Source organism: Acipenser ruthenus, chromosome 3 (assembly GCF_902713425.1).
Source record: "Acipenser ruthenus chromosome 3, fAciRut3.2 maternal haplotype, whole genome shotgun sequence".
NCBI lineage: Eukaryota > Metazoa > Chordata > Actinopteri > Acipenseriformes > Acipenseridae > Acipenser > Acipenser ruthenus.
Window position 1 is genome coordinate 81555593 of NC_081191.1, and position 21977 is coordinate 81577569.

Here is a 21977-nt window from a genome sequence, read left to right on the forward strand (position 1 = left end):
CACAGTGAAGATTGTTTTATACATTCTGGCACATCTCACAGTGTTATCATCTGTTTTATTTGTCCTTAAGAAAAAAAAAATTCTTAATTTAAAAAAAAAAAAATCTCATCTGAATCTTAACTACAACAAAACAAACAAACAAAACAAAAATACAAAAAGTAACTGGTTTGTAATAAAAGGTTTTTCCTTGTAGTAGCGGTAACATTATCCTGAGATTTCACAGTATTTCACGTAAAAATAGGGGCGTGGTGAATAGGCTGTTTGCGTGACATCACTATACAGCCTGACCAATCAGGGTGAACTTAGGACACTATTTCACAGGGGCACTATTTTTCATGACACCAGGGCGTAAACAGTGACAATTTCTTGAGAAGCTCACATTCAGAATCATAACAAGTTTATTTGAAAGAGTAATGTACTACTAGTGTTATAAGTTGGTTGGCCCTGGTATATTTCTGTCAGTGTTATAATTGGTATCACAATGGTAAGTATCATGTTTACCATGCATACAGTTAAAAACTACTATTTTAGTTAGACAACATTTTTTTAAGTTTTCCTTTCTTTTTTTTTTTTTTTAGCTCAAAGTATTTGTGTTTGTTTTATTTGTATTTGTGTTTTGCATTTCAGGGTCACTGTACATTCTGTCTATTTGAAGGAGGCACTTGGGGAGGAAAACAACACCAACATATCAAGGTGTATGACCAGTTTTGCAACAATGAAATATTTAATGTGTTAGTTATTAAAACTATATGCCACTCATATTTAAGGGAGAAGCCTGCTTAAAAATCACCTGCATGCAGAGGTAGTCTTTGTATTTATCTTGCTCATGTAGTTGTTCTGGTGTAGGAACATCACCAAATAGATTTCCTCGGCCAAAGGGGGATGAGTGGGCGAACGCAAATCCTACAACAAAACAAAATCATTTTAATAACAAGAAAGAGAGACTGCCGAGAGCAGTTAGACACATTCAGAAGCAGCAGGAAGGTTCTGATCCAGCTTTTTCTTGTTCTGGTCTCTCTAGCACTTAACACAGTTACCTGAAATCTTGTGTGAAGAGGGGGCTCCAGTTTCATCCCTTAGAGTCTCTACGTTCCTGTTTAGAGACAGCAAAGATCTTTTCTCTCGCAGTGCTTTCGTTTCAGGGTTCACATATGCATCTTCATTGAATTTATGCATTCTGTTCAGATCAGCTGTCCAGAGGTATAAAGATACATTTAAAATGTCAAGGGTTTAAGTCGTACAAGTTATTTAAGGTTTATAACACACAGACATAGATGTACAGTTTCAAGTAGGACTACAATTTCACTCCAAATCCCCTGTACATGCTCTACTGTTCTCTCCAATACACATTTTTTACTAGAGCATCTTGTAGAGATATTTGAATTCATAGATCACAAAAACCCATGTTCCCATCATATAACAAAGCTGGTTTTAAACGGATGCATCATTACAGCAGTAAGCATACCTCACAGTGCCGGTGCTAGGATGTACTGGGCACTGATGCAAGACTGTAAAGTAGACCTCACGCCCCCCCCCCCCCCCCCCCCCCCCCCCCCCCCCCCCCCCCCCAATCCCAGTAGATTAGATAGCGCCTATACATATTTTTACGTTTACTAATAAAAGAAAAGAACTTAGAGCTAGGCCCGGGTGGAGTTGTGTCCCTGGCACCTCCCCTGATGCTGGCCCTGACCTCATAACATTACCCAAGGCTGTCATTGCCAGCCTTAAGTACAAGATGGCTTAAATTTAGCACATAGTGCCATCTCAAGGTCAAATTGTGACCAGAAATTTTAAAAACCAGGACAAAAAGACAACTTACTGATGAGATTTCCCTGGTCGTCCTTGAGAGGTGCCCCTCCTCCACCCTTGCCCCAGGGATCGTAGTTCTTCATCTCGGCCTCAATCTTAGCATCGTATCGTTCCCTTTCTTCTTTCTCCCTCCTCTTCCGCTCCTGCATTTCTTGCATCTACCATTGATTTAAAAATCATTACATTTCAACAATCATCAATCTGAAAGCTATACAAAACTGTACTGTACAGTGCAGCTCCATCACAGTAGTGTGAAGTCAAAATCTGAGATCAACTAAGATTCTACTTTAGAAGCACCATTTGCAGAGTTTTCATGGAAAAATAAAAATAAGTCTCATCTCTTTTTAGAAATTATGCTTCCAGATGCACATGACCAAATTAATATTAAAATATGGGAGGGTATATTTAAATGTTTCTGTCTGCCTTCCAATTCGGCCTTGCGTGACTACTGATATCATACAGCTTTCTTAAACTGGGTTTCCACAAAGTTTTTAGGTTGTGTTAAAGAACTGCAGTCTGCCTCATTTGGCCACCAAAAAAATACAAAAAACATTTTTGTAATTTTCTAGAACTTCGTCCTGTAAGTTTTGCAGCAAGCTGATGTTAAGCTCCATATTTGTCTTTTTGAACAAAATCGTAAAACCAACTTTTTTTTCTTTTTCGTTCTTCAAAAACAAACCTTGTTCAATTAATTAGGTTTAAGAGATTTTACTTCAATCCTATAGGTGGTCGCTCAAGCCTGGTGCAGTCGTTCACCCGAAGCAATAATACAGGACACCACTGGCACCAATTCAGCAATGCTATTAGTACCTTTTGGGGTACAAATTTGACTTTTTATCCTTGGTAGGTACCCATCATAGATGCTACTTAAGGCTAGTGTACAATTATTATTATGATTTATTTCTTATTGCATCTTATTGTGAAGGGACAGAAAAGACTAGGCTTAAAGCAATCAGCTATCCGATGACCAAACGCAAAGATAAAAAAGTGAAAAGGATGAAAAAAATATATTTCTATGCTTTGCAAAGGGCTATGTAATTTATTTATGTATTTATTCATTCATTGCAAAGGGCTGTATTTTTTAATTTGTCATAGCTTCAGTATTTTTTATAGACTTGCTTATAAAACAAGTCAACTTTAAAGCAATATCATTTTATGAATCAAATGGCAATCATTTGAAATGTTGAATGAATAGTGCGACATAAAAAAATAAATACTGAATGGTCTCTAAATCCCTCGTACTGTGGGCCTCATTTAAGAAAGGGCGCTAATTGTAGCTGTAATCTGCACATTAAGCAGTGAGCCTAACGTGCACCATAAATCTAAACTTACTGTCCCATTTATTAACAGAGAGTGCATTAATTTACACGCACAGTATTTGGCTAATTTACATACCATACCATGCACACTACATGTATTGTGAGAGATAATTTAATGTGCACAATAATGTCCAAGACTTACCCGTGAAACACCATCATATCAAAAGCCCCAGCAGTCCAGGCGTATCTTTTGGTCAGTGGCATATTGTGGAAGGTGTAGGTGACTTACACTGACCGAAAATAAGTGATCAACAGACACAGCCCTCCGCAGGGGACTGGCAGAGGCAATGCAAACTAAAACTGCATGCAGAAGAGTTAGAAAGAGTCTAGTGGAGGAGGTTATTTTAAAATGATAATACTTGCTTGGTCCAGAGTTTTATTTAACCACTCTATTATTTTACCAATGTAATGAACTATAAAATAAAATCTATTAAATTATAACATTAATTCATATTTATTCACGCTTAATATAACCTGTTATTTACTGGTAATGTTCACTGCTCTATATGAAAACTTTAATGCAAGTAATGTCTAAATGAGGCCAGGTAGATTTCAGCCCAGAAAAATAGGTTTAAAATAGGGCACCTATCAGTGGTTAAAGCCTGGTTTCCAAACTAATTATCGCTCACTTTAAAAAGGTGCACACTACGATTATCGCCCTTTAGTAAACACGGTGTGAATGAAGCTCATCTCATTGTTCAAAGTGGGATGCCTCATTTAAATACATTATCGTGCATTACCATACAAATCACAAAATAAAATTAGTGTGCACCATAATAGGGCCACTATTTTGTGCGACAATTAATAAAATTGCAATAGTAAATACGGAAATCATGCACACTAATTGCAATTATGGTACACGATAACGTGTAGTGCCCTTTCGTAAATTAGGGCCCTGTATGCTTATTTTTACCTATTTGATCAAAGAAGCTTACCAGGGCTACTTCCAGCAGATCTCAGTTGTTAATAAAGAATTGCTTGGTATGGCCTTTAATTATAGTAGAAAGTTGCGCGAAGTTAAACCACAAACGGGATATTCACAGCTGAAGTCTCGTGAACCTAAGGTATGGCTTTCAAACATGTTTCCATGCACTGCATTTTTTAGCGTGAGAAAGCGATTTACCCACCCATTTAAAATCGGCCGCGCACTTCCTATAGCGTGAGGAATGTTGTATGTGCTACGTCACATTCTCAGGTCAATGGAGAGAGAATTTGGAGTTTCTAAACTGCATGAAAACGCCGCCATTGTTAACTTATCAGAAATAGAACATTTGGCCAATACCAGTGCATTGTCACATAGAATTACTGTACATATCAAAATACCAGTCAATTATCCCCCCCAAACTAAATTACTGTAGCATTTTTGTTTGTTTTTGTTGTAGCTAGTCAGACAGTACCTGCTGATTCAGTGCTTCCTGGTAATTCTGTATAGCCTCCTTTGATTTCTTTGGTTTCTCTCCAGGAAACACCCCAACCCTATTATTGGTTGTAGCAGCAGTGGTGTTCGACCCAGTTGCTCCTCTGTATAACACAGTGGGAAAAGCAAAGATATTTCTATTTGTTTATTCTTCAGGATGCCTTTTGAGAGATGGGTGATCAACAGCTGTGGCAGAACGATAAGATGTCGAGCGCAAGAGTAGTTCCCTCAACTAAAATGAGATGTTTCACTTCAGTTTATCTCAATTATGGTAAATCAGTGTACCAGATATCCTACATCCCCAAGGAGAATGCCCTGACTACATCCAGTATTTAAAAAAAAAAATAAGTTGCTAGTCTCAATTGGGACTCTGAATGAACCTACCTGAAAGTAATTAAACTCCACTATGCACAGACATATATGGCAATCGATGATGAAATCTACAGCATAACAGACCACAAATAGACAAATCTCTGTCCCTTCCAAAGTATTCCAACACAAAACTTACGCTGACTGCGTTCGAGGATAGTTTTGCGGGGTTGGTCCAGTGGGAGGGTTCACAAAGGGCACAGACTGCACACCCATTGCTCCGGGACCGTCTAAGCATCATCACGCCATAGAAAAAGAGAAGAAAAGAAAAGAAACAAAGGATGTTAGGAAGACCGGCCTTAATACAAATAGTCAATCAACACAACTGCTCCCACAGAGGAAAATGTATTTACCATTGCAATACAATAGTGAACATCTCACATCACTAACATTGTTTAACACAGGTATTTAGAGGTATGATTAATGCCACAAGCTAGGATAGTTTTGCTTACAGTAGGCCAGGCTGGGGTCTAAAGGATTCCGAGCCCCGTAGTAGTAATATGCGTCATCATACGGGGTTCTGTAAATATCGGTCAGTGTAGGAGGCAGGGGTGGAGGCACACTTGTAATCCTGCAAAAATACAAATAAAAAGAGACATATGAAATGCAAGTTTTAGGTAAAAGAAAAGAAAAAAATGTTTTGTTTTGCAGATATTAAAGATTAATATTGTGTATACGAGGCGTACAGTATCAGATATTAAAGATTAATGTTGTGTATACGAGGTATACACAACATTACAGTATAGGAACCACTGTCACTTGCACTTCAAATTGTATTCTTGAACAGCTTGCAACTACTTACACCACCTCTTAAAACCACAAAAACTATATTTAAAATATTAACAATAGTTAAAAAAAAAAAAAAAAAACACACTTTTCAGATATTAAAATATCCTGGTTATAAATACCTGGGGGCAACCATTTCTCCAAGGGTACTAGACAGCCCTCTGTGGAACTCCTCATTGAGGGGTACACCCCCACTTCTACCAGCACCTCCAGCTGCTGAGACACCCAAAGGAGTGTAGTCAATGGGAAGAGCCTGGAACGCTACTCTGGGTCTCTCAGGTGGGCGTCTCTCTTCAACAACAGGAGGAGGTCTTTCTTCACGAGGCCTCCTGATTGGTTCAGACCCAAACTCACCAAGACCCACCCCTGATCGATATGGCACATCTCTTGGTTTGTTGTCATATTCCCGACTTATTGCACCAAACTGTTTGATTCTGTCAGGCTGCAAGAGATTCCGGTGAATTCAAATCAAATACACAAAGGAGACACTTTATATACCATTACCCAATTGAGCTTGTATCTAAAATATGCTAAAATACCATATTTTATTATAATATAAAAAAACACATTTTAGAGTTGAATGTGCATTCAGGGGCTTGAAATTACGACAGTGACTGAGATTCAGAGGCAACTTACTTCAGAATCAGTACAGTATTATAAAACACTTCCCACTGCAATCAACAGGAATAATCATGCACAGCAAATTGAGTAACATGTACTGGTAATTTCACAAAAAGCCATGATGCGGTCACAGACAATCCCTATGGCATTAAAATGGACAAAATGGAACTAAGCCCTCCCAAGATACCCTTCTCCCTTGGATGTTTTTTACTGCTATTGTTAAAAGCAATGTCTACATAAATACAATGGTTCTCAAAAGTATTCACCCCCCTTGGACTTTTCCACATTTTATTGTGTTACAACATGGAATCAAAATGGATTTAATTAGGAATTCTTGCCACTGATCAACACAAAAAAGTCCATAATGTCAAAGTGAAAAATAAAATCTACAAATTGTTCTAAATTAATTACAAATACAAAATAGAAAATAATTGATTGCATAAGTATTCACCCCCTTGAGTCAATATTTGAAAATTGCTGTTCACCAAAGGTCCCCATCCATCTTGACGGAGCTTGAGCAATTTTGCAAAGAAGAATGGGCAAAAATTGCAGTGTCCAGATGTGCAAAGCTGGTAGAGACTTATCCAAATAGACTCATGGCTGTAATTGTTGCCAAAGGTGCCTCTACCAAATATTGACTCAATGGGGTGAATACTTATGCAATCAATTATTTTCTGATTTAGATTTGTAATTAATTTAGAACAATTTGTAGATTTTATTTTTCACTTTGACATTATGGACTTGTTTTGTGTTGATCAGTGGCAAAAGCGCCTAATTAAATCCATTTTGATTCCATGTTGTAACACAATAAAATGTGGAAAAGGCCCAGGGGGGTCAATACTTTTGAGAGCCACTGTATATGACCTATAGATTTGTGCAGTTCTAGTGCTCATGTGAAAAGGTGCCTGCTCTTGTATTAAATGTTCTATCACATTCTAGCTGTAAGTATAGCACCCCATCTTCATAACAGTTGCCCCATCCCCTCATCAGTACTGTATCCACTGTCTTGAACATGTTTCTAGTGACTGGTTGTGTTTGGAATGCTCCCTTGAGTGACAGTTTCACTTTTTGACTAAAGTTGGGCTAGGGAAGTGGTAGGTAGAACAACACTAGGCTAGAGTATTTATGTTTTTTTTTTTTTTGTTTGTTTGGTTTTTTTTTTTTAATGGTTATAAAAGAAAGGTTACATCAGGTTGCACTACTGTGGTGAACAACAAATTAATACAAACATTCAAAACACACACACACAGACAACAAGGTTTACCTTCTCTTTGCTCTGCTGGAAAAATAAGTGTAAAAGGTGTTATGAAGGTTTGTTCAAAGTGCAGAAGAAGATCAACATTGCAGCTAAGTTTTTTTTTCTGTTTTAAATGAAGTCTTTTGTTCTAAGCTCGGAGATCCTTACAAAACCCTCACCTTGTTTGGGAAAGTTCCAACATTAAGATTTGTTTAATGTGATTTTAGTTCAACAACCTTTTAAAACCGAAATGTTGAATACATGGATCTGCCACGTCTGTATTTTGGGAAATTATATAGCAAATATCATGTATAATACAGGTAATACAATTTTTTTTATATATTTATATAAATGGTTCGACAAACCATGCTATAACCTTAATACATTTCAGATTTTACTTTGTTGAAATGGTCATACTGACCATGATTCTGATTTTACAATGCTTTAAACCTGATCAAATCCAGTTTCTTCAATTCCAATTCAGCTTATCTCTGACATATACAGCATAATTGCCAAGCATGTTTGAGACGAGAACTGACTTCAGTTCCTTATCATACACATTTGTATTATGCACTTAAGGTTTACCTGCTTCTCTGGGTCGACTGCTCCAGAAGCAGCAACTCTGAGCCCCAGTTCTTTTTCCCTGGAAATGTAAATTAAACAAAGACAAATTTGCATTAAATGTATACAGTAGTAGTAGCACACCTACCACTTAAGGACCCCCAGCGCTCTTAAAAGACACCAGCGATGTATTGTGTTGAACATTGATTGCCATTGTCAGAGTGCATATGGATAGTATTACCGTTTCTTGTTCCTTTGCTGCTCTGCCATCTGTTCCTGCAGCTCTTGTCTGTATTTCTCCTTTCTCATCTGCTGTGCAAGATCTCTGTCTGCTCCCCCTACAAGACACCAAAACAAGCTCTACTAATTAAAAAAAAGTGAAGTGCAGCTGTATGTTTATGAGTAATGACCCCAGGTATAACTCATTACATCATAGACCACAGAGTATTAACATACAGTCCAACATGCAATAAGAAGAAACTGGCATTTTTCATCAGTGCTATCTACTACTACTAGGTTTCGTTGAACAGGTTTACATTTAATTGGGTGTACATTTCTACATATCAGGGAGCAACTATCAAATTAAGGAATATAAAACATAAAAGCACACTACCACCCGGCTGAGCCTGACCCCATAGACACCAGACTTCACTTAAAGACTTCATTCTTAGCAGTGGTGTGCAAGGTGCACACACTGATTTACTACCAGAGTAAGTAAAAATATATCTACAATATAAACTGACCAATCATCAGTCCTGTAGCAAACACACCATCCTCTTTATTGGCTGCCGATTTTGATCTGTCAGCGGGTCTGTAAGATGGAGTCAGCATTTGAGGCCTGAAAACAAATGCATGGAAAGATGATAGAGGTTATTAGTCACAAACCTAGAGTACTGTAAACCACAAAAAGCAAATTGCTTCTTCGTTAATTCATATTCTTGCTCGCATTTTATTTAGCGATTTTGTTTTCAGATAAAGTTGAGCTCTTTTGCTTTTTATTCATTACAGCCCATTATGCTAAGTGTTTGAAGCACACTAAAACGAATCACTCTGCTGTCAGTGCCATTGACCAGACTTCTCTGACTAATAAACACTGTTCAGTCATAGTCTGCATTCAATGTAATTTCTCCTATGGTGACATGTTGTGCACACTCTACCTACATTCACAACCCCCAATAGGTAGTTAAAATAGTTCATTCAGACAATCTGTATTATTATTAATTATTTGTTTATTTATTATTTGTTTATTTAGCAGAAACCTTTATCTAAGGCGACTTGCAGAGACTAGGGTGTGTAAACTATGCATCAGCTGCAGAGTCACTTACAATTACATCTCACCCGGAGCACAAGGAGGTTAAGTGACTTGCTCAGGGTCACACAGTGAGTCAGTGGCTGAGGTGGGATTTGAACTGGGGACCTCCTGGTTACAAGCCCTTTTCTTTGACCACTGGACCACACAGCCTCCTGCATTGCAATCTCACCACCATATTGACTAATAAGGTGTCACATCACCAAAAACCGTTACTCTTGTGGTCAACAGTCAAAGAACTCCAGAACCTAAACCTGATGTCTTACAACACCAGTGTACAAAAGAAGAGGGTCAAAACCATTCTTGAACCTGCACATTGAAAACTGAGGGAATGCTGGCATTGAGCAAGAAAAGAAAACGTGTAATGTCTCTGAGACCTCTGTGACCGTCTTTCCATTAAAGGCTGTGCTTTCTCATCTTTTGCCATTAAGCTCACCCTATTCAAAATCGTCCATAAATTCAGACACAATGGATATACCAGACTATTTCCAGTTACTGTAACCTCTACAGTCGAAGACAGAAACATCTAGGAAATAGTGAGTTTTTTGTTTTTTTTTGTGTGTGTGTGTTAAACCTACACTTAGCTTTTATCCCATTTTTTTTTTTTTTTTTTTTTTAAGTTTAATAAAACAAATATTACTGGAGTTTTCACATTATGGTGGAAGAAAATTTCCCTTTGGTTGAAAAGTGACCTGTATAATAGAGAACCGGCAAAAAATAAAAATAAAACTTCTGCAGTAATCTTAAATTGATTTATCAGTTTTAAGATTACTTAAATGTTGTTCTTTGTGCGTCATATATTGCTGGAATTGGTGGCAATCTGTTGGTCATGCTGCGCTTGTCTTCCAATGCTAAGGCCAAACATTGCTGCACCTGGTCATGACACCAAGTAAACCATCCTTGGCTAAGACCCACCTTACATCCTGACAAAATGTGTCTTAATGTAGCTGGCGATGAACACAAAGGAAACCACGGATCCTCTCCTACCCATAGATTAAGGTTCTGTGGTGATGGGAGAACATCATATGTTGACCTGATGAGGAAACTGATCCTGCTCTGTTCCATTGTCCATAGATCTCGCCAGCCGATCTTGCGTTGTTCCACACACTTCCATCTCGTCCATTCTCCCTGCTTGGCCTGGGAAACTGCCTTTACGCATCTCATCCTCCTGCTTTTGCACCTCATTGAGCTGGGGCTGCTTTGTGCCATGTAGAAGGAGCTGAACTGAGACCAAGGCCTCCTCTTCCATGCTGTACTTGCCCCATGATATCACTGATACCAAGGGCAGCCTTTGCATCTTCCACAGCTTCTTTTGCCGCCCACTTTCTTCCAGTTTTCAACACAGGTGCTGCCTCCCTCACACATTTGTTGTGTGACTCTACCAATGTCATTTTCAGTCGAACCTTGGCGCACTTAAACTCCTTGGTTAGAGCTGAGACTGGCAGCTGCAGTATCCCTTTACCATATGGTCCCACTCTGCTGAGGCAGAATGGAACTCCTAACCATTTCTTGATGTATGAACTGATTAACTTGTCCAGCTTTTCTACAGTTGTCAAGGAAACCTCATACACAGCGAGTGGCCACAGAAGTCTTGGCAGGAATTTGGATATTGTAACATTATTCTGCATAGTCTAGAAATTCCTGGAGGGTGTAAAACTATGAATTACATTATAGTTTATTTCATCAGGGAATAGAGAACACTTGCCCGAAAAAAAGAAAGAGTATTACTTGGCTTTGCCTGCAGCTGAGAGCGGTCTCCTGCCTGGCCTTTCCCTGTATTCATCCTCATAGTCCAGGGGGGCATCCTGGTCCTTCCTCTCTCTATAGGGCCTGGTTTAAAATAAATAAAGATTAAAGACTTTATATTTCTAAATGAAAGTTGGGAGCGCAGTAATGTATGGTAGATACATCACCATATATGACATGTATTTGTAATTTTAGTCCAGTTTCTATCAGCAGACTACAGTTTTTGCCAGGCTCTTTATTTTGATAGCTATCAAATGCTATCAAAATAAGCAAATAGACATTTTAAATCCTCCAAAACGTTACCGATTTTCATTTTTCTGCCTGTGGGCGTAACAGTCAATTTGTTGGTAATTATCATACTCATCAAGTCTTCTGTCCCTCAGTTTTGGCATGTCTCTGAGAAGAAGAAAAAAAAGCACATTTTGACTAATATAAGATTACAAAAATGTTTTAAATAATATGCCTTACTTGGAGAATTCCATAGCAAGGAGTTAGAATGTTATTAACGACAATGACCTACTTATCGTCAACAGAATACCAAACAGCTTGCTTAATTCTTAAAACTTGTAATTGCGTGTCTTTGGATGCACACAATTAAAATATTGTATTTGGGAATCTCTTTGGAAACACTCATTCACTTTCTATTCAGCAAAGTTATTAATACAAAATAGTCTGCACTGTAAATGTTTATCATGTTACCATTTACTTCCCATCTCAGCATAATTGTGTGTGCCATTTAAACTGTTCACAATATCAAAAACATCAACCTCAAGATAAAACTATAACATTGAAAAACTTTTTTTTTTTTATTAAAGCCAACATAAAAATTATTCAAAGGGGTTCGGTATAGTTTTCTGTCACTTTGCACTTTCTGTACTATTTATATATAAATAAGTACAACAATTAGTGACAATATTCCATAAACATCTGTGCACTGTTACCACTGCTTACAGTGTTTGGCTGCCCTGCCCTTTCACTATTTAAAATGGCAAAATGAAGCAATTATTCTAGTTCAAGCACAGCAAATCTACCAATCTTCTTTAGCCTCAGCTTTAACACTGGTTTGAAGCAAGACCTCACTGGAAACAAGACCGTTCTGTTGGGCTATCCTGAGTAAACAAAATGTAATATATAAACTTATGAGAGAAGGGTGCTCTTCGTGGCAGTACCTTTCTGATTTGTGGTTCCCCCTGCGCTGTCTTTTCTCTGTGAATCCAAGTTCCTCGCTCAGCCGTGGGCGCCTCCTTTCATGGCTCTCGTCAAGTTCGGAATCGTAGTCTAGCCTTGCGAGCCGAGGTCTCCTCTCTTCCTCCAGCCACCGTGCTCTGTCCTCCTCTTGCCTCCTTCCCTTCAGTAAAGCCTGGGATTCTGTGAGGGTGGCAGCATCTCTCCTAGGAGGAGGGCTGTGCTCCCTGGCTGCTGGTACTCGCGCTGTTGGCTGAACCTCGGAGTACAGTTCAGGCAGGACTCTGCTAGAAGTAAGGGGCTCCTCATCTCTTTCCCCGCGGTACTGACAGAGAACAAAAAGAAAGGATCAGATGGGTTGGCACTGGTAGGTAATTGGATTAAGTTCATCCCAGTTCTTAGTGGTCATCAGTCTAACTCAAAAGACTTTCATCAAAACTTGCCCTCAGAAGAGGTAAGAGGGAGAATATATTGACAACAAGCACCTACTGGTTACTGGTTACTGCCTATGCCTTATTTTTATTATTATTATTATTTGTTTATTTAGCAGATGCCTTTATCCAAGGTGACTTACAGAGACTAGGGTGTGTGAACTACACATCGGCTTCAGAGTCACTTACAATTACATCTCACCCGAAAGATGGAGCACAAGGAGGTTAAGTAACTTGCTCAGGGTCACACAATGAGTCAGTGGCTGAGTTGGGATTTGAACCGGGGACCTTCTGGTTACAAGCCCTTTTCTTTAACCAATGGACCACGCAGCCTCACGGTGCTTTTTTTCACTAATATATAGTCATTTTAAAATTAATATATAGTAAATTTAAAATTTAAAAAAAATGCAGCTACAATCAGGAAATAGTAATGTATAGAGAAAAATAAAGATGAGTGATTATGTACGAAGCTGTAATCAAATTGGACATTAAATCAATAAATCATTTCTATAAACCCCCATTCCTTTAACTATCTGCCATCTTAAAAATAATCAATTTAAAACACCAAACACCCCAAACTATAAATATAAGCCTAAAAAAATAAAAAAAATAAAATAATACTTGAGTCAAATGGTGCAGCATGTATCAGGTAGTTATTAATAAACATACAAACTTTGCCTTTCATGTACCTTATTTGTAAAATAGAGTAGATCAGTTCATCTATTGTATTGTATTGAACTGTACATGTAACAGTGACAATATTCATAACCACACAATGGAACTTATCTGTGAGATTGATTAGGTAAAGCAGTAATATTACACTAGGATCACTTGTCATTCAGTATTACGAACTGTAGATTTGTGTTTTATCAGAATATTGTAATAATAATTGTATGTAAAAACCAGCCAATACTGTAGTATTGTACTTGTACTGTACTACGGTATAGTACTGTAGTACCTGTATAGTACTCCTTGCTTCTTTCTTCAAAGCAACATTTTCCTCTTGTCCCCTGAGAAACTGGTTATACTCCTGGTTTCTCTCACTTTGTAATCTAGCCTAAAAATGCAGAGAAAAGAAACCGAGCTGAATGAATTGGACAAAATGGTTCTGAATAAGGGTCTCCCCCTGGTACTCAGCTATTTAATAAATAACCAAAAAAAAAATAATCAGTCTTAGTCTTCGTAAAAACTAAAATCCCAAGGTTACAGTTAAATCTTAAAACAAACAACAAACAAACCGACATGAAAACTGAGCTTAGCTGTGTTTCGGTGGGAACTCTTAATTGACTCTCTGCTCAACTACTGTGCATTGAGCAAAATCACATTCGTAATTAAAGTCAATTGGTAGCCAAGCTGGTGCATTCGATCTGAACAAAGGGATTTACACCGGTGCTAAAGCTGTTGCTTAGATACACAGTTTGGCAAATTAGTCACTTGTGGTAGCTTCCAACTCCCACATAACAAAGGTTCTTAGGCAAACAATGGGTCAGCTCCAGCGGTAAGAAAAAAAACACGCACAATTTATTTATTTATTTTTTTAATTGGAAAGCATAAATAAAAAATAAATAAACCTTTAGGACAAGTAGGATAAATGAAACCCTTTGCAGTACATCGCTTTTGATACTTACACGTATAAACGGTAGCGCCAACATTGTTTCCCTGAATTGTAATGAGGCCAGATTTCAAGTAACAATAGATTTTAAGGAAAATCTATTGTATTAAACTAAATCTTTTGTCTAAAAGGTTGTTTACATTTCCAATGAAAAAGTCGTTTTTACTTAGTGTGTGTATATATATATATATATATATATATATATATATATATATATATATATATATATGTGTGTGTATGTGTGTAGATATACCATACAGTACATACCTTTGCAGATCTTCTCTCTCCAATGGGCAGTGAAAGCCCCAGAGTGTTTGGGTCTGCCCCATTTGTACTTTTATATTTTTTCTGCAAGATAAGAAACACAGTAACTCTGATATTGTGATTTTAACATGTAATTAATTGCCTCAGCCAATATTTGATATGTTAAATGCATTACAATGTGGTGTCCCAATTTAACATTGTTTGGAAGACATTTCCTTTCGGACACTTAGTTTAGAGGATCTATAAAATGTTATAAAACCAGGTGAACTGTTGCAGTATGATTGAGAACTTGTAACAAACTGTTAGATTTTGTTATGCAGGAATATAACCTGTTCTGAAAACTGAGTGGATTCAAATGGAATTTGGTAACCAAAGAGATTCATGATATTAATCATTAGACTTTGATTTATAGGGCTCTGTTTCCAAAGCTTTAACTCTCAAGTTATTTAAAGAGGTTTTGGGTTTGGTCTGTTTTTATATATAAATCAAATTTGATATTCCTGAAATTGTTCTGGACTATTGTCAATTGCATCAACAACAGTAAAGAACAGTTTCTTAAATATCACACTTTATTTTATTCATGAAATAAATATTTGTACAACTCATGAGTTAAAGCTTTGTAAATAGAGCCTATTGTGTCAGTCTTTAGTTCAAAAGACATCATCAAGATTTCAGTCTTGAAGATTATTGTAATTTGATATTCCTTAATCACTTGTAATTAAATACAGTTATAGTTTTGTTAGCACAGGAAGAAAATTTAAACAAACCAGACTAATGCAAAGCTAATCAAACCTCTATGGTTGAATTAGTCAGCACAGGAAGTACTGCAAAGCAACAGGACATATTTATTTAAATACAATTAAAGCTCTGCCAATAGATCTGTAACAGGGAGGACCCTGTCGCTGGTTCAGCTGTGCTGTTGCTTAGTAAACAGGAAGGCCTGCCCGGAGCTAAGTTGATCGGGAGGTCTTGATTGACTGGGGGGGAATGCCCGGGGAGCCTACACCTGTTTAAAAGCGCAGCAGCGCTGGCGTTCAAGGCTACTGCGCGGTCATAGCCATACAGACAGGCGCTGAGCAAAAGCTTGTTATGTTTACATCGAGGAGGAGAGCGTCCACGCTGCAGGATAACTACTACAGAACCCTTCAACTGCAAGACGGTGCCTGTGAAGGCTCTGCCCAGCCAGGACTATCATGAAGGCCCAGAGTCATCAGGACGTCGGGAGCAACAGCAGTAGGTTACTTTAGGTGATTTGATCCTAAACTAAGTATAGAGAGGGTTTCTCTTTTAGTGAGGCTTGTGCTCGCCTTGTGTGGCAAACTTTTATTTTTAGCTTTGTTTTGTTGTGTTCTCTTTATTAAATCTGGAGCTAGGATTACCATGGTTGGTACCCGAGCACCAGGCCTGTGTTGTATTAAATCTGCACTCCTGTGCAGCATGTCAACACCCACTGCTCTGTGTCTGATTCCGTATTATTCAGTGACGACCCACGTAAGTAACATCTCCCTGTTACAAGATCTTTTTTGTTACTTTGCATAAAAGCATCAATTAATGATCAAGTTGACAAGCGAATGGTTTGTGTATGCATTTAATTTATTTCAACAACTATATGCCAGCGAAAAGCCTACAAAAACTATAAAAACAGGCATACAAAACACTGAAAAAACCTTGTTGAACCCACACTTTTCTTTTGTCTCGAGCTACTTCCTGCAAGTTAGCACAAGAGTCATTAAGTGCAAGGTCACTTATTGCACTACAGACTACAAACTACAAACATTTAATTATATTTAACATACTACTGTATAGCATTACTTAAAAACTAAAATCATTTTTTATTAACTTAAGGCCACTGTGGTTTAAAACTGCAAAAAATGTAGTTTTATTTAAAAAAAAAAAAGAAAAAAAAAGAAAAGTAATATTGGCTAAGAGTAATTTACCTGAGCCATATAGCGCCTGTAATCCTGCCGCAGTTCCTGCTTCAGTTTGTGTTTTTTCCTCTCATACTCGTATCCAAGTGGTAAACTCAAGTCAGAGTTCTCCTCTGGAAAATGAAATGCAGATATATGGTATAAGCAGCATTCTTATACCATATATATTTTACATACAAAATTATATTCAAGTTATTTGTAATAAATGGTCAAAAGGCAACACCTGTGACTCCAGATTTGCACATCATGTTCACCTGTCTTTCCCTCTGTCACACTATAACAGGTGAACACAAGAACTGCCTTGACTTTACACCAATCTTCACCAAACGTTTATCAAATGTTTATCTATATAGAGATTTTGGGTTGCATTTTGCTACAATCCGATAAACCTTCGATTTTATACGAATATTTTAAACTTGTACATTCACTTTGTTACCTTAAGCAATCCAAAAGAATTACATCATCATGTTATACCATATCTGCCTAATGTACCTGTATAAAACTGTAGTGCGAGGTCAGAAGTTATTATGTAGAAGTCTACAGTGAATTCTGAGATACCCTATACTAAATGTCTGGTCAGAAAGGTCAGAGGCTGCTTATCCTGTCTAATTAACATCTCACAGTGAAGCATGTATCATTGGTTCAGAAAGTATCTTCATCACTGTTGGGCATGCATGCTGCAGTCCCTGTAGTAAAATACAGAGCTCTCTGTAAACAGAAATAAAGAGTGTTGAAACCAAGGATCTGAGATTGAGTGCAACAGGCTCACTCATGCTCCTTTGTTTAATTGCGCGGCTGACATGGCATGTTCATTGTTAAATGCTATCCAGCTACCAATGGAATCTTTCTGTTGCAATTTATTTCTGGCACATTGTTGAACTGCAGCACATACTGTACAACAACAGTGTACTACCAGCAATAATAGAGAGTCCCACCACAAATAAAATCAGGGGAACTTGGAAAAAAAGAAATAGCTCTGAGCTGCTTTCTTCTACTTTACAATGAAGCAAGCTTGCAGCACAGGCAGCACCACCTGTGCATCCCTGCCGATGGCATACCTTTGACATTGTTATTATGCAGTTTTTGTGTTGAGGGCCACTTGCTTGGAGGAATATTTTCTTTGATGCTTGAGTTGTAAACTGGATCAGGCTTGGTCTGCAATAATAAAAAATAAAAATAAATAAAAACAATTGCTTAAAAACTAACTAAAAAGAGTTACTTAAAAACATATTCTTGAATTTATAAAAGTATTTTACTTTGCGGCAAAAATAAACACCGATAAAGGCATTGGTCTACTTTCTTATTAGTTTTACCTAAATAGAAAAACCAGGGTAAAAAACTGCTGACGACAAAATAAAAAAAGAGAGGTACTCATTATACATATATTTTTTTTAATTAGTCATCGGCAATTTTTTACCCCGGTTTTTCTCCCCAATTTTGTATGCCCAATTATTATCTGGATCCTCGGCTCACCGCTCGCAACCCCCCTGCCGACTCGGGGAAATGGCAGCTGGAACATGCGTTCTCCAAAACGTGCTCCTGCCAAGCCGTCATTTTTTGCACTGCGGATCCACAGCGAGGCCACCAGACCTATAGTGCCGGAGTACAACACAGATCTGACTGCTCCACTGCATAACCACAGGCGACCCCTAGGAACCCCCGGTCATGGTCGGCTGTGACATAGCCTGGATTCGAACCTGCGATCTCCAGACTATAGGGCACATCCTGCACTCCACGCGGAGCACTTTTACTGGATGCACCACTCGGGAGCCCCCCTCATTATACATTTTAAGTTTACTACTTTAACACAGTCCAGATTACCATCCTCCCTCCCTAGTTATCATCTTAATGACATCACCCAATTACATCATATAACCTACACATGACATTATTTTCCAATCTCCAGACTACATAATTATGTTGATGAGGCGAACAATTACTTTTGATAGGGGGGACCAATGAGAAAAATGCTGAATGCAAGTATACATTTAAACATGCATCTGTACAATTTTACATACATATACATATAGTACACCCTCGCTATAACGGCCTTCCTTATAACGAACCTTCGGCTATAACGAACCTGGCACCTTATTGCACCATTATATAACAAAATGGTCAAATAGATTTGACCAATTCTGGTAATTAAAGGCCAAAACACTAGTTCTATGGCATGACCAACAGCTCTAGACACTAAACATTACATTCCACGAAAGGAAGTATGTTGCTATAATACGTTCCGTTTATATGAAGGGCAATAAACCCTAATGGATTACCAAGGAGTGACATTTGTTACATAGACATAACATAGTTAACCAACAAGGGGAGTTGAAGCTCAGAAGACATGTAAATACAGAAGCATGCAAATGAACCCCACTTAATGCAACTGTAACACTCACAAAAACACATTACTATACTTACTGATTGAGAAGTACGGCATACAGAAGACATCAACACTTATTTAAGGAATAGGACTAGTCAGACGAAAGCAGTTTGTACAGTACTTCTAAGATTATGTTTTACTTGGATTTACATAAATGGATACCAAATGTATTTATACAATATTTACTGCATTTGTTTTCTTTCGATAATTTAATGGTCACAATCTGTTTCAAAATTCATATATGCTACATATTGCAACATTATGAATCAAAACTGTGTTAACTCCTTTCTGTTTTACATGGTACTGTAAGTGCACATCGATTTAACTAGCAATGTATTACTTGTATTGTAACACTTGAAATGTATTTGCTTACGATTGTAAGTCGCCCTGGATAAGGGCGTCTGCTAAGAAATAAATAATAATAATAATAATAACTATCCAGGCAGTAAATACGATAGACAGTGAGACACATACATCTGGCAATGACATTGGCATTCCGATGAAAAACAAAGCTCAAAGTCAAATTAAATAAGCTACGCCCCTTACAAAAAGCAATATGTGAGCTGCCAGCCATCATTGATTTTGTCTCCCTTTCAACTGCAGTTCTCCAATATTTTATTCAGGGACAAATATGGAGTCTAATTATAGCACTGACATATTGCAGCCTCCATCAGACAGTCATCCGTATATGTATGATAGTTTCTGTTAATGTACTACAGTACTGGGTATAAAGAGATGACAAGTACTTATATACCCCATGTACAGGTACTGTAGAAAGTGTTATTCTGACTCCAATGGACTAACACCCATAAGGGAGAAATCAGTTCTGCATACAGTAGTGACTAGAAGTATGGACTTGGACTGCTCTAAGCTTAGCATAGTTTCTAGACTGTCTACAACAGAATTCACAAGCGGACCAACAAGAACCTGTTCATTCACATACCAGAAGGGACCAAAGCAAAGCAATGTGGGTTCTGGTTATAACATTTCTCTATCTGTGCATGTTTACAGTAAGTGTCAGTATAACCTACCCTTATTTCCATATAAGGTGGGTCCTGCTCCTGGTTGGCTTTGTCACGGGCAAATCTAGCCTTTTGTTCCTCAAGAAAGATTTCCAGTTCATCTGCCATTTTTATAAATGTATTTCCTTTCCAAGAAAAAAAAAGCAAGAATACAGAAGAATTATACACTCGCTGAATTAAATGATCAAGGTGTTAGCCACTGTGTCTGTTCCAGCTAATTAATATGCTGGACAGCAGCATAGACATCGACTGTAGTACATACAGTACGTTTCTACAGATGTGCTGCGTTTGCCAAAAAAATGAAGAAAATAAATGCTCCTGAAAGACTCCTCAAGGCTGACTGTGAGACAGCACACAATGCTTCGCCTTATTATTATTGGCCCTCCTTTCAGCATCTGTCATCCTATAAGAAATGTTTCATTTAGGAAGATTTGTTTGTTGCATATATGCAGAAACACTGAAAACCCCAATGAAGGCGTTAACATGAAATGAATGCACCCAGAGGGGAAATCACGGCAGCATCGCCTCCCTTCATCCACAAGAAGCGCAGGTTCAGGGATGGAAATAAGATTCCTATTGCATAGCAGTTTCACTCATTCCAGGTCTTAATATAAACTGGATTAACTACAGTGTATAAGTATCAAGCTCTACTAATATTTCGATCTGGGTCTGTAGTCAGTAAACTGTATCCTTTGTCGATGTTGATACGCAGTGAAGTGCTTTCAGGTGTGTCTTATTAAACTCACAGTAAAACCAGGAATGGATCAAACTGTAATGCAACGGGAGTCATATTTCCATCCCAGAGATTTTAGAGTCAAGATTTTAAAAAAAAGGATATAGGCCTAACCTCATGCAATTTTTAATAAAATGACACCTGTCACAATGGTCTAGGGGGCTTCCCATTGCCCACATATTGACCTCTTTATACCTTTGACCTTTTGACCATCCCCACCCCCCCCCAATGTTTGTGATGAACTGTGTGTGGACACCTCACTGAATTCCAAGCAGATGATATCTGAATCACTGGCAGACACAATGTACGGGCTGATCTTGCTTCCACCGATATAAATAAAGGCCTGCAGAGCTAAACAATTTATTTCTCGCTCTCACTGAAGGCTGCAGTTATTATTAATCCAATTAAACAAGACTGACAAAATGATTCAAGTTAAAATGTTGAAAGACATGCTGTCGATCCAACACAAACTATAAAATTACCACAACAAGATGACTAGCCCTAGTGAAATAAATCTCTCTTCATACAGTACAATACTCTAATATTACTTTAAACATGTTTTAGACAACATTTACCATTTTGTTTTGAAAGCAAAAAATAATTTCAGCACTACAGTAGTGAACAATATGACTTAAAATGATTCTGAACCTACAAATGCCCACAACTGTAATCACACTGGTGTAGTGATGTCATTCAGACCATGCAAAACACTGCATATACAGTATACAATAATCTTTTCAGCACAATGTACTGTGTACATTCTTAAGTCCATGGTACTTTAAATCCCAATCTTCTCTTACCTATCTTTGCTTGTCATGTGCTTGTTTCAGTCTGGCAGATAAATAAGTGGGTTTTGTCTTCAATGGTCAGCAATCTACTAAATAAAACCTGCTCTTACTGATTGTCTAATTCATGTAAGACTTATTTAACTAAACTGACATGACTAGAGTATGTGTTTGCTCTCTTTTGATTACCCTTCCCAGAACAAGCTGCATCTGTGCAAACATTAAAGGTGATCTGTTTAGGGTACCTTAGAAGTGATATTGGAAATATCTTTAAAATATCTCACTTTTCAAATTAGGGACTAATTTATTCATAACATTGTTTATGTACTGTAACAAACTGGGTGACTTTATAGCCATTTGGTACTTGGTCAAATGGTGCTTAATGTCCCTGTGAAAAAAACCTTTCCTGCCCAAACTGAAGGGCAGATATGTTGTCTATCTTATGCTTGTAAAAATACTG

The 21977-nt window shown here is 37.7% G+C and overlaps 1 protein-coding gene across 3 annotated transcripts in view; it reads right to left on the bottom strand.

Moving 5' to 3' along the window:
- Window positions 1-21977, bottom strand: part of LOC117435551 (centrosome and spindle pole-associated protein 1-like) — a 41918-nt gene that overhangs the window by 18208 nt on the left and 1733 nt on the right. For 2 of the 3 annotated variants that reach the window (XM_059017293.1, XM_059017292.1), the window contains exons 2-20: window positions 20009-20124; window positions 17653-17749; window positions 16604-16707; window positions 14670-14750; window positions 13749-13847; window positions 12344-12684; window positions 11478-11570; window positions 11157-11258; window positions 8863-8957; window positions 8361-8457; window positions 8144-8201; window positions 7586-7600; window positions 5823-6142; window positions 5367-5485; window positions 5054-5144; window positions 4526-4649; window positions 1820-1967; window positions 1038-1190; window positions 791-903 (exon numbers count right to left, since the gene is read on the bottom strand). In XM_059017293.1, the coding sequence (XP_058873276.1) occupies window positions 791-903; window positions 1038-1190; window positions 1820-1967; window positions 4526-4649; window positions 5054-5144; window positions 5367-5485; window positions 5823-6142; window positions 7586-7600; window positions 8144-8201; window positions 8361-8457; window positions 8863-8957; window positions 11157-11258; window positions 11478-11570; window positions 12344-12684; window positions 13749-13847; window positions 14670-14750; window positions 16604-16707; window positions 17653-17749; window positions 20009-20107 (2349 nt within the window). In that variant the 5' untranslated portion in view covers window positions 20108-20124. The remainder of the gene's footprint in view (window positions 1-790; window positions 904-1037; window positions 1191-1819; window positions 1968-4525; window positions 4650-5053; window positions 5145-5366; window positions 5486-5822; window positions 6143-7585; window positions 7601-8143; window positions 8202-8360; window positions 8458-8862; window positions 8958-11156; window positions 11259-11477; window positions 11571-12343; window positions 12685-13748; window positions 13848-14669; window positions 14751-16603; window positions 16708-17652; window positions 17750-20008; window positions 20125-21977) is intronic. The other variant, XM_059017294.1, reaches the window with a different exon arrangement.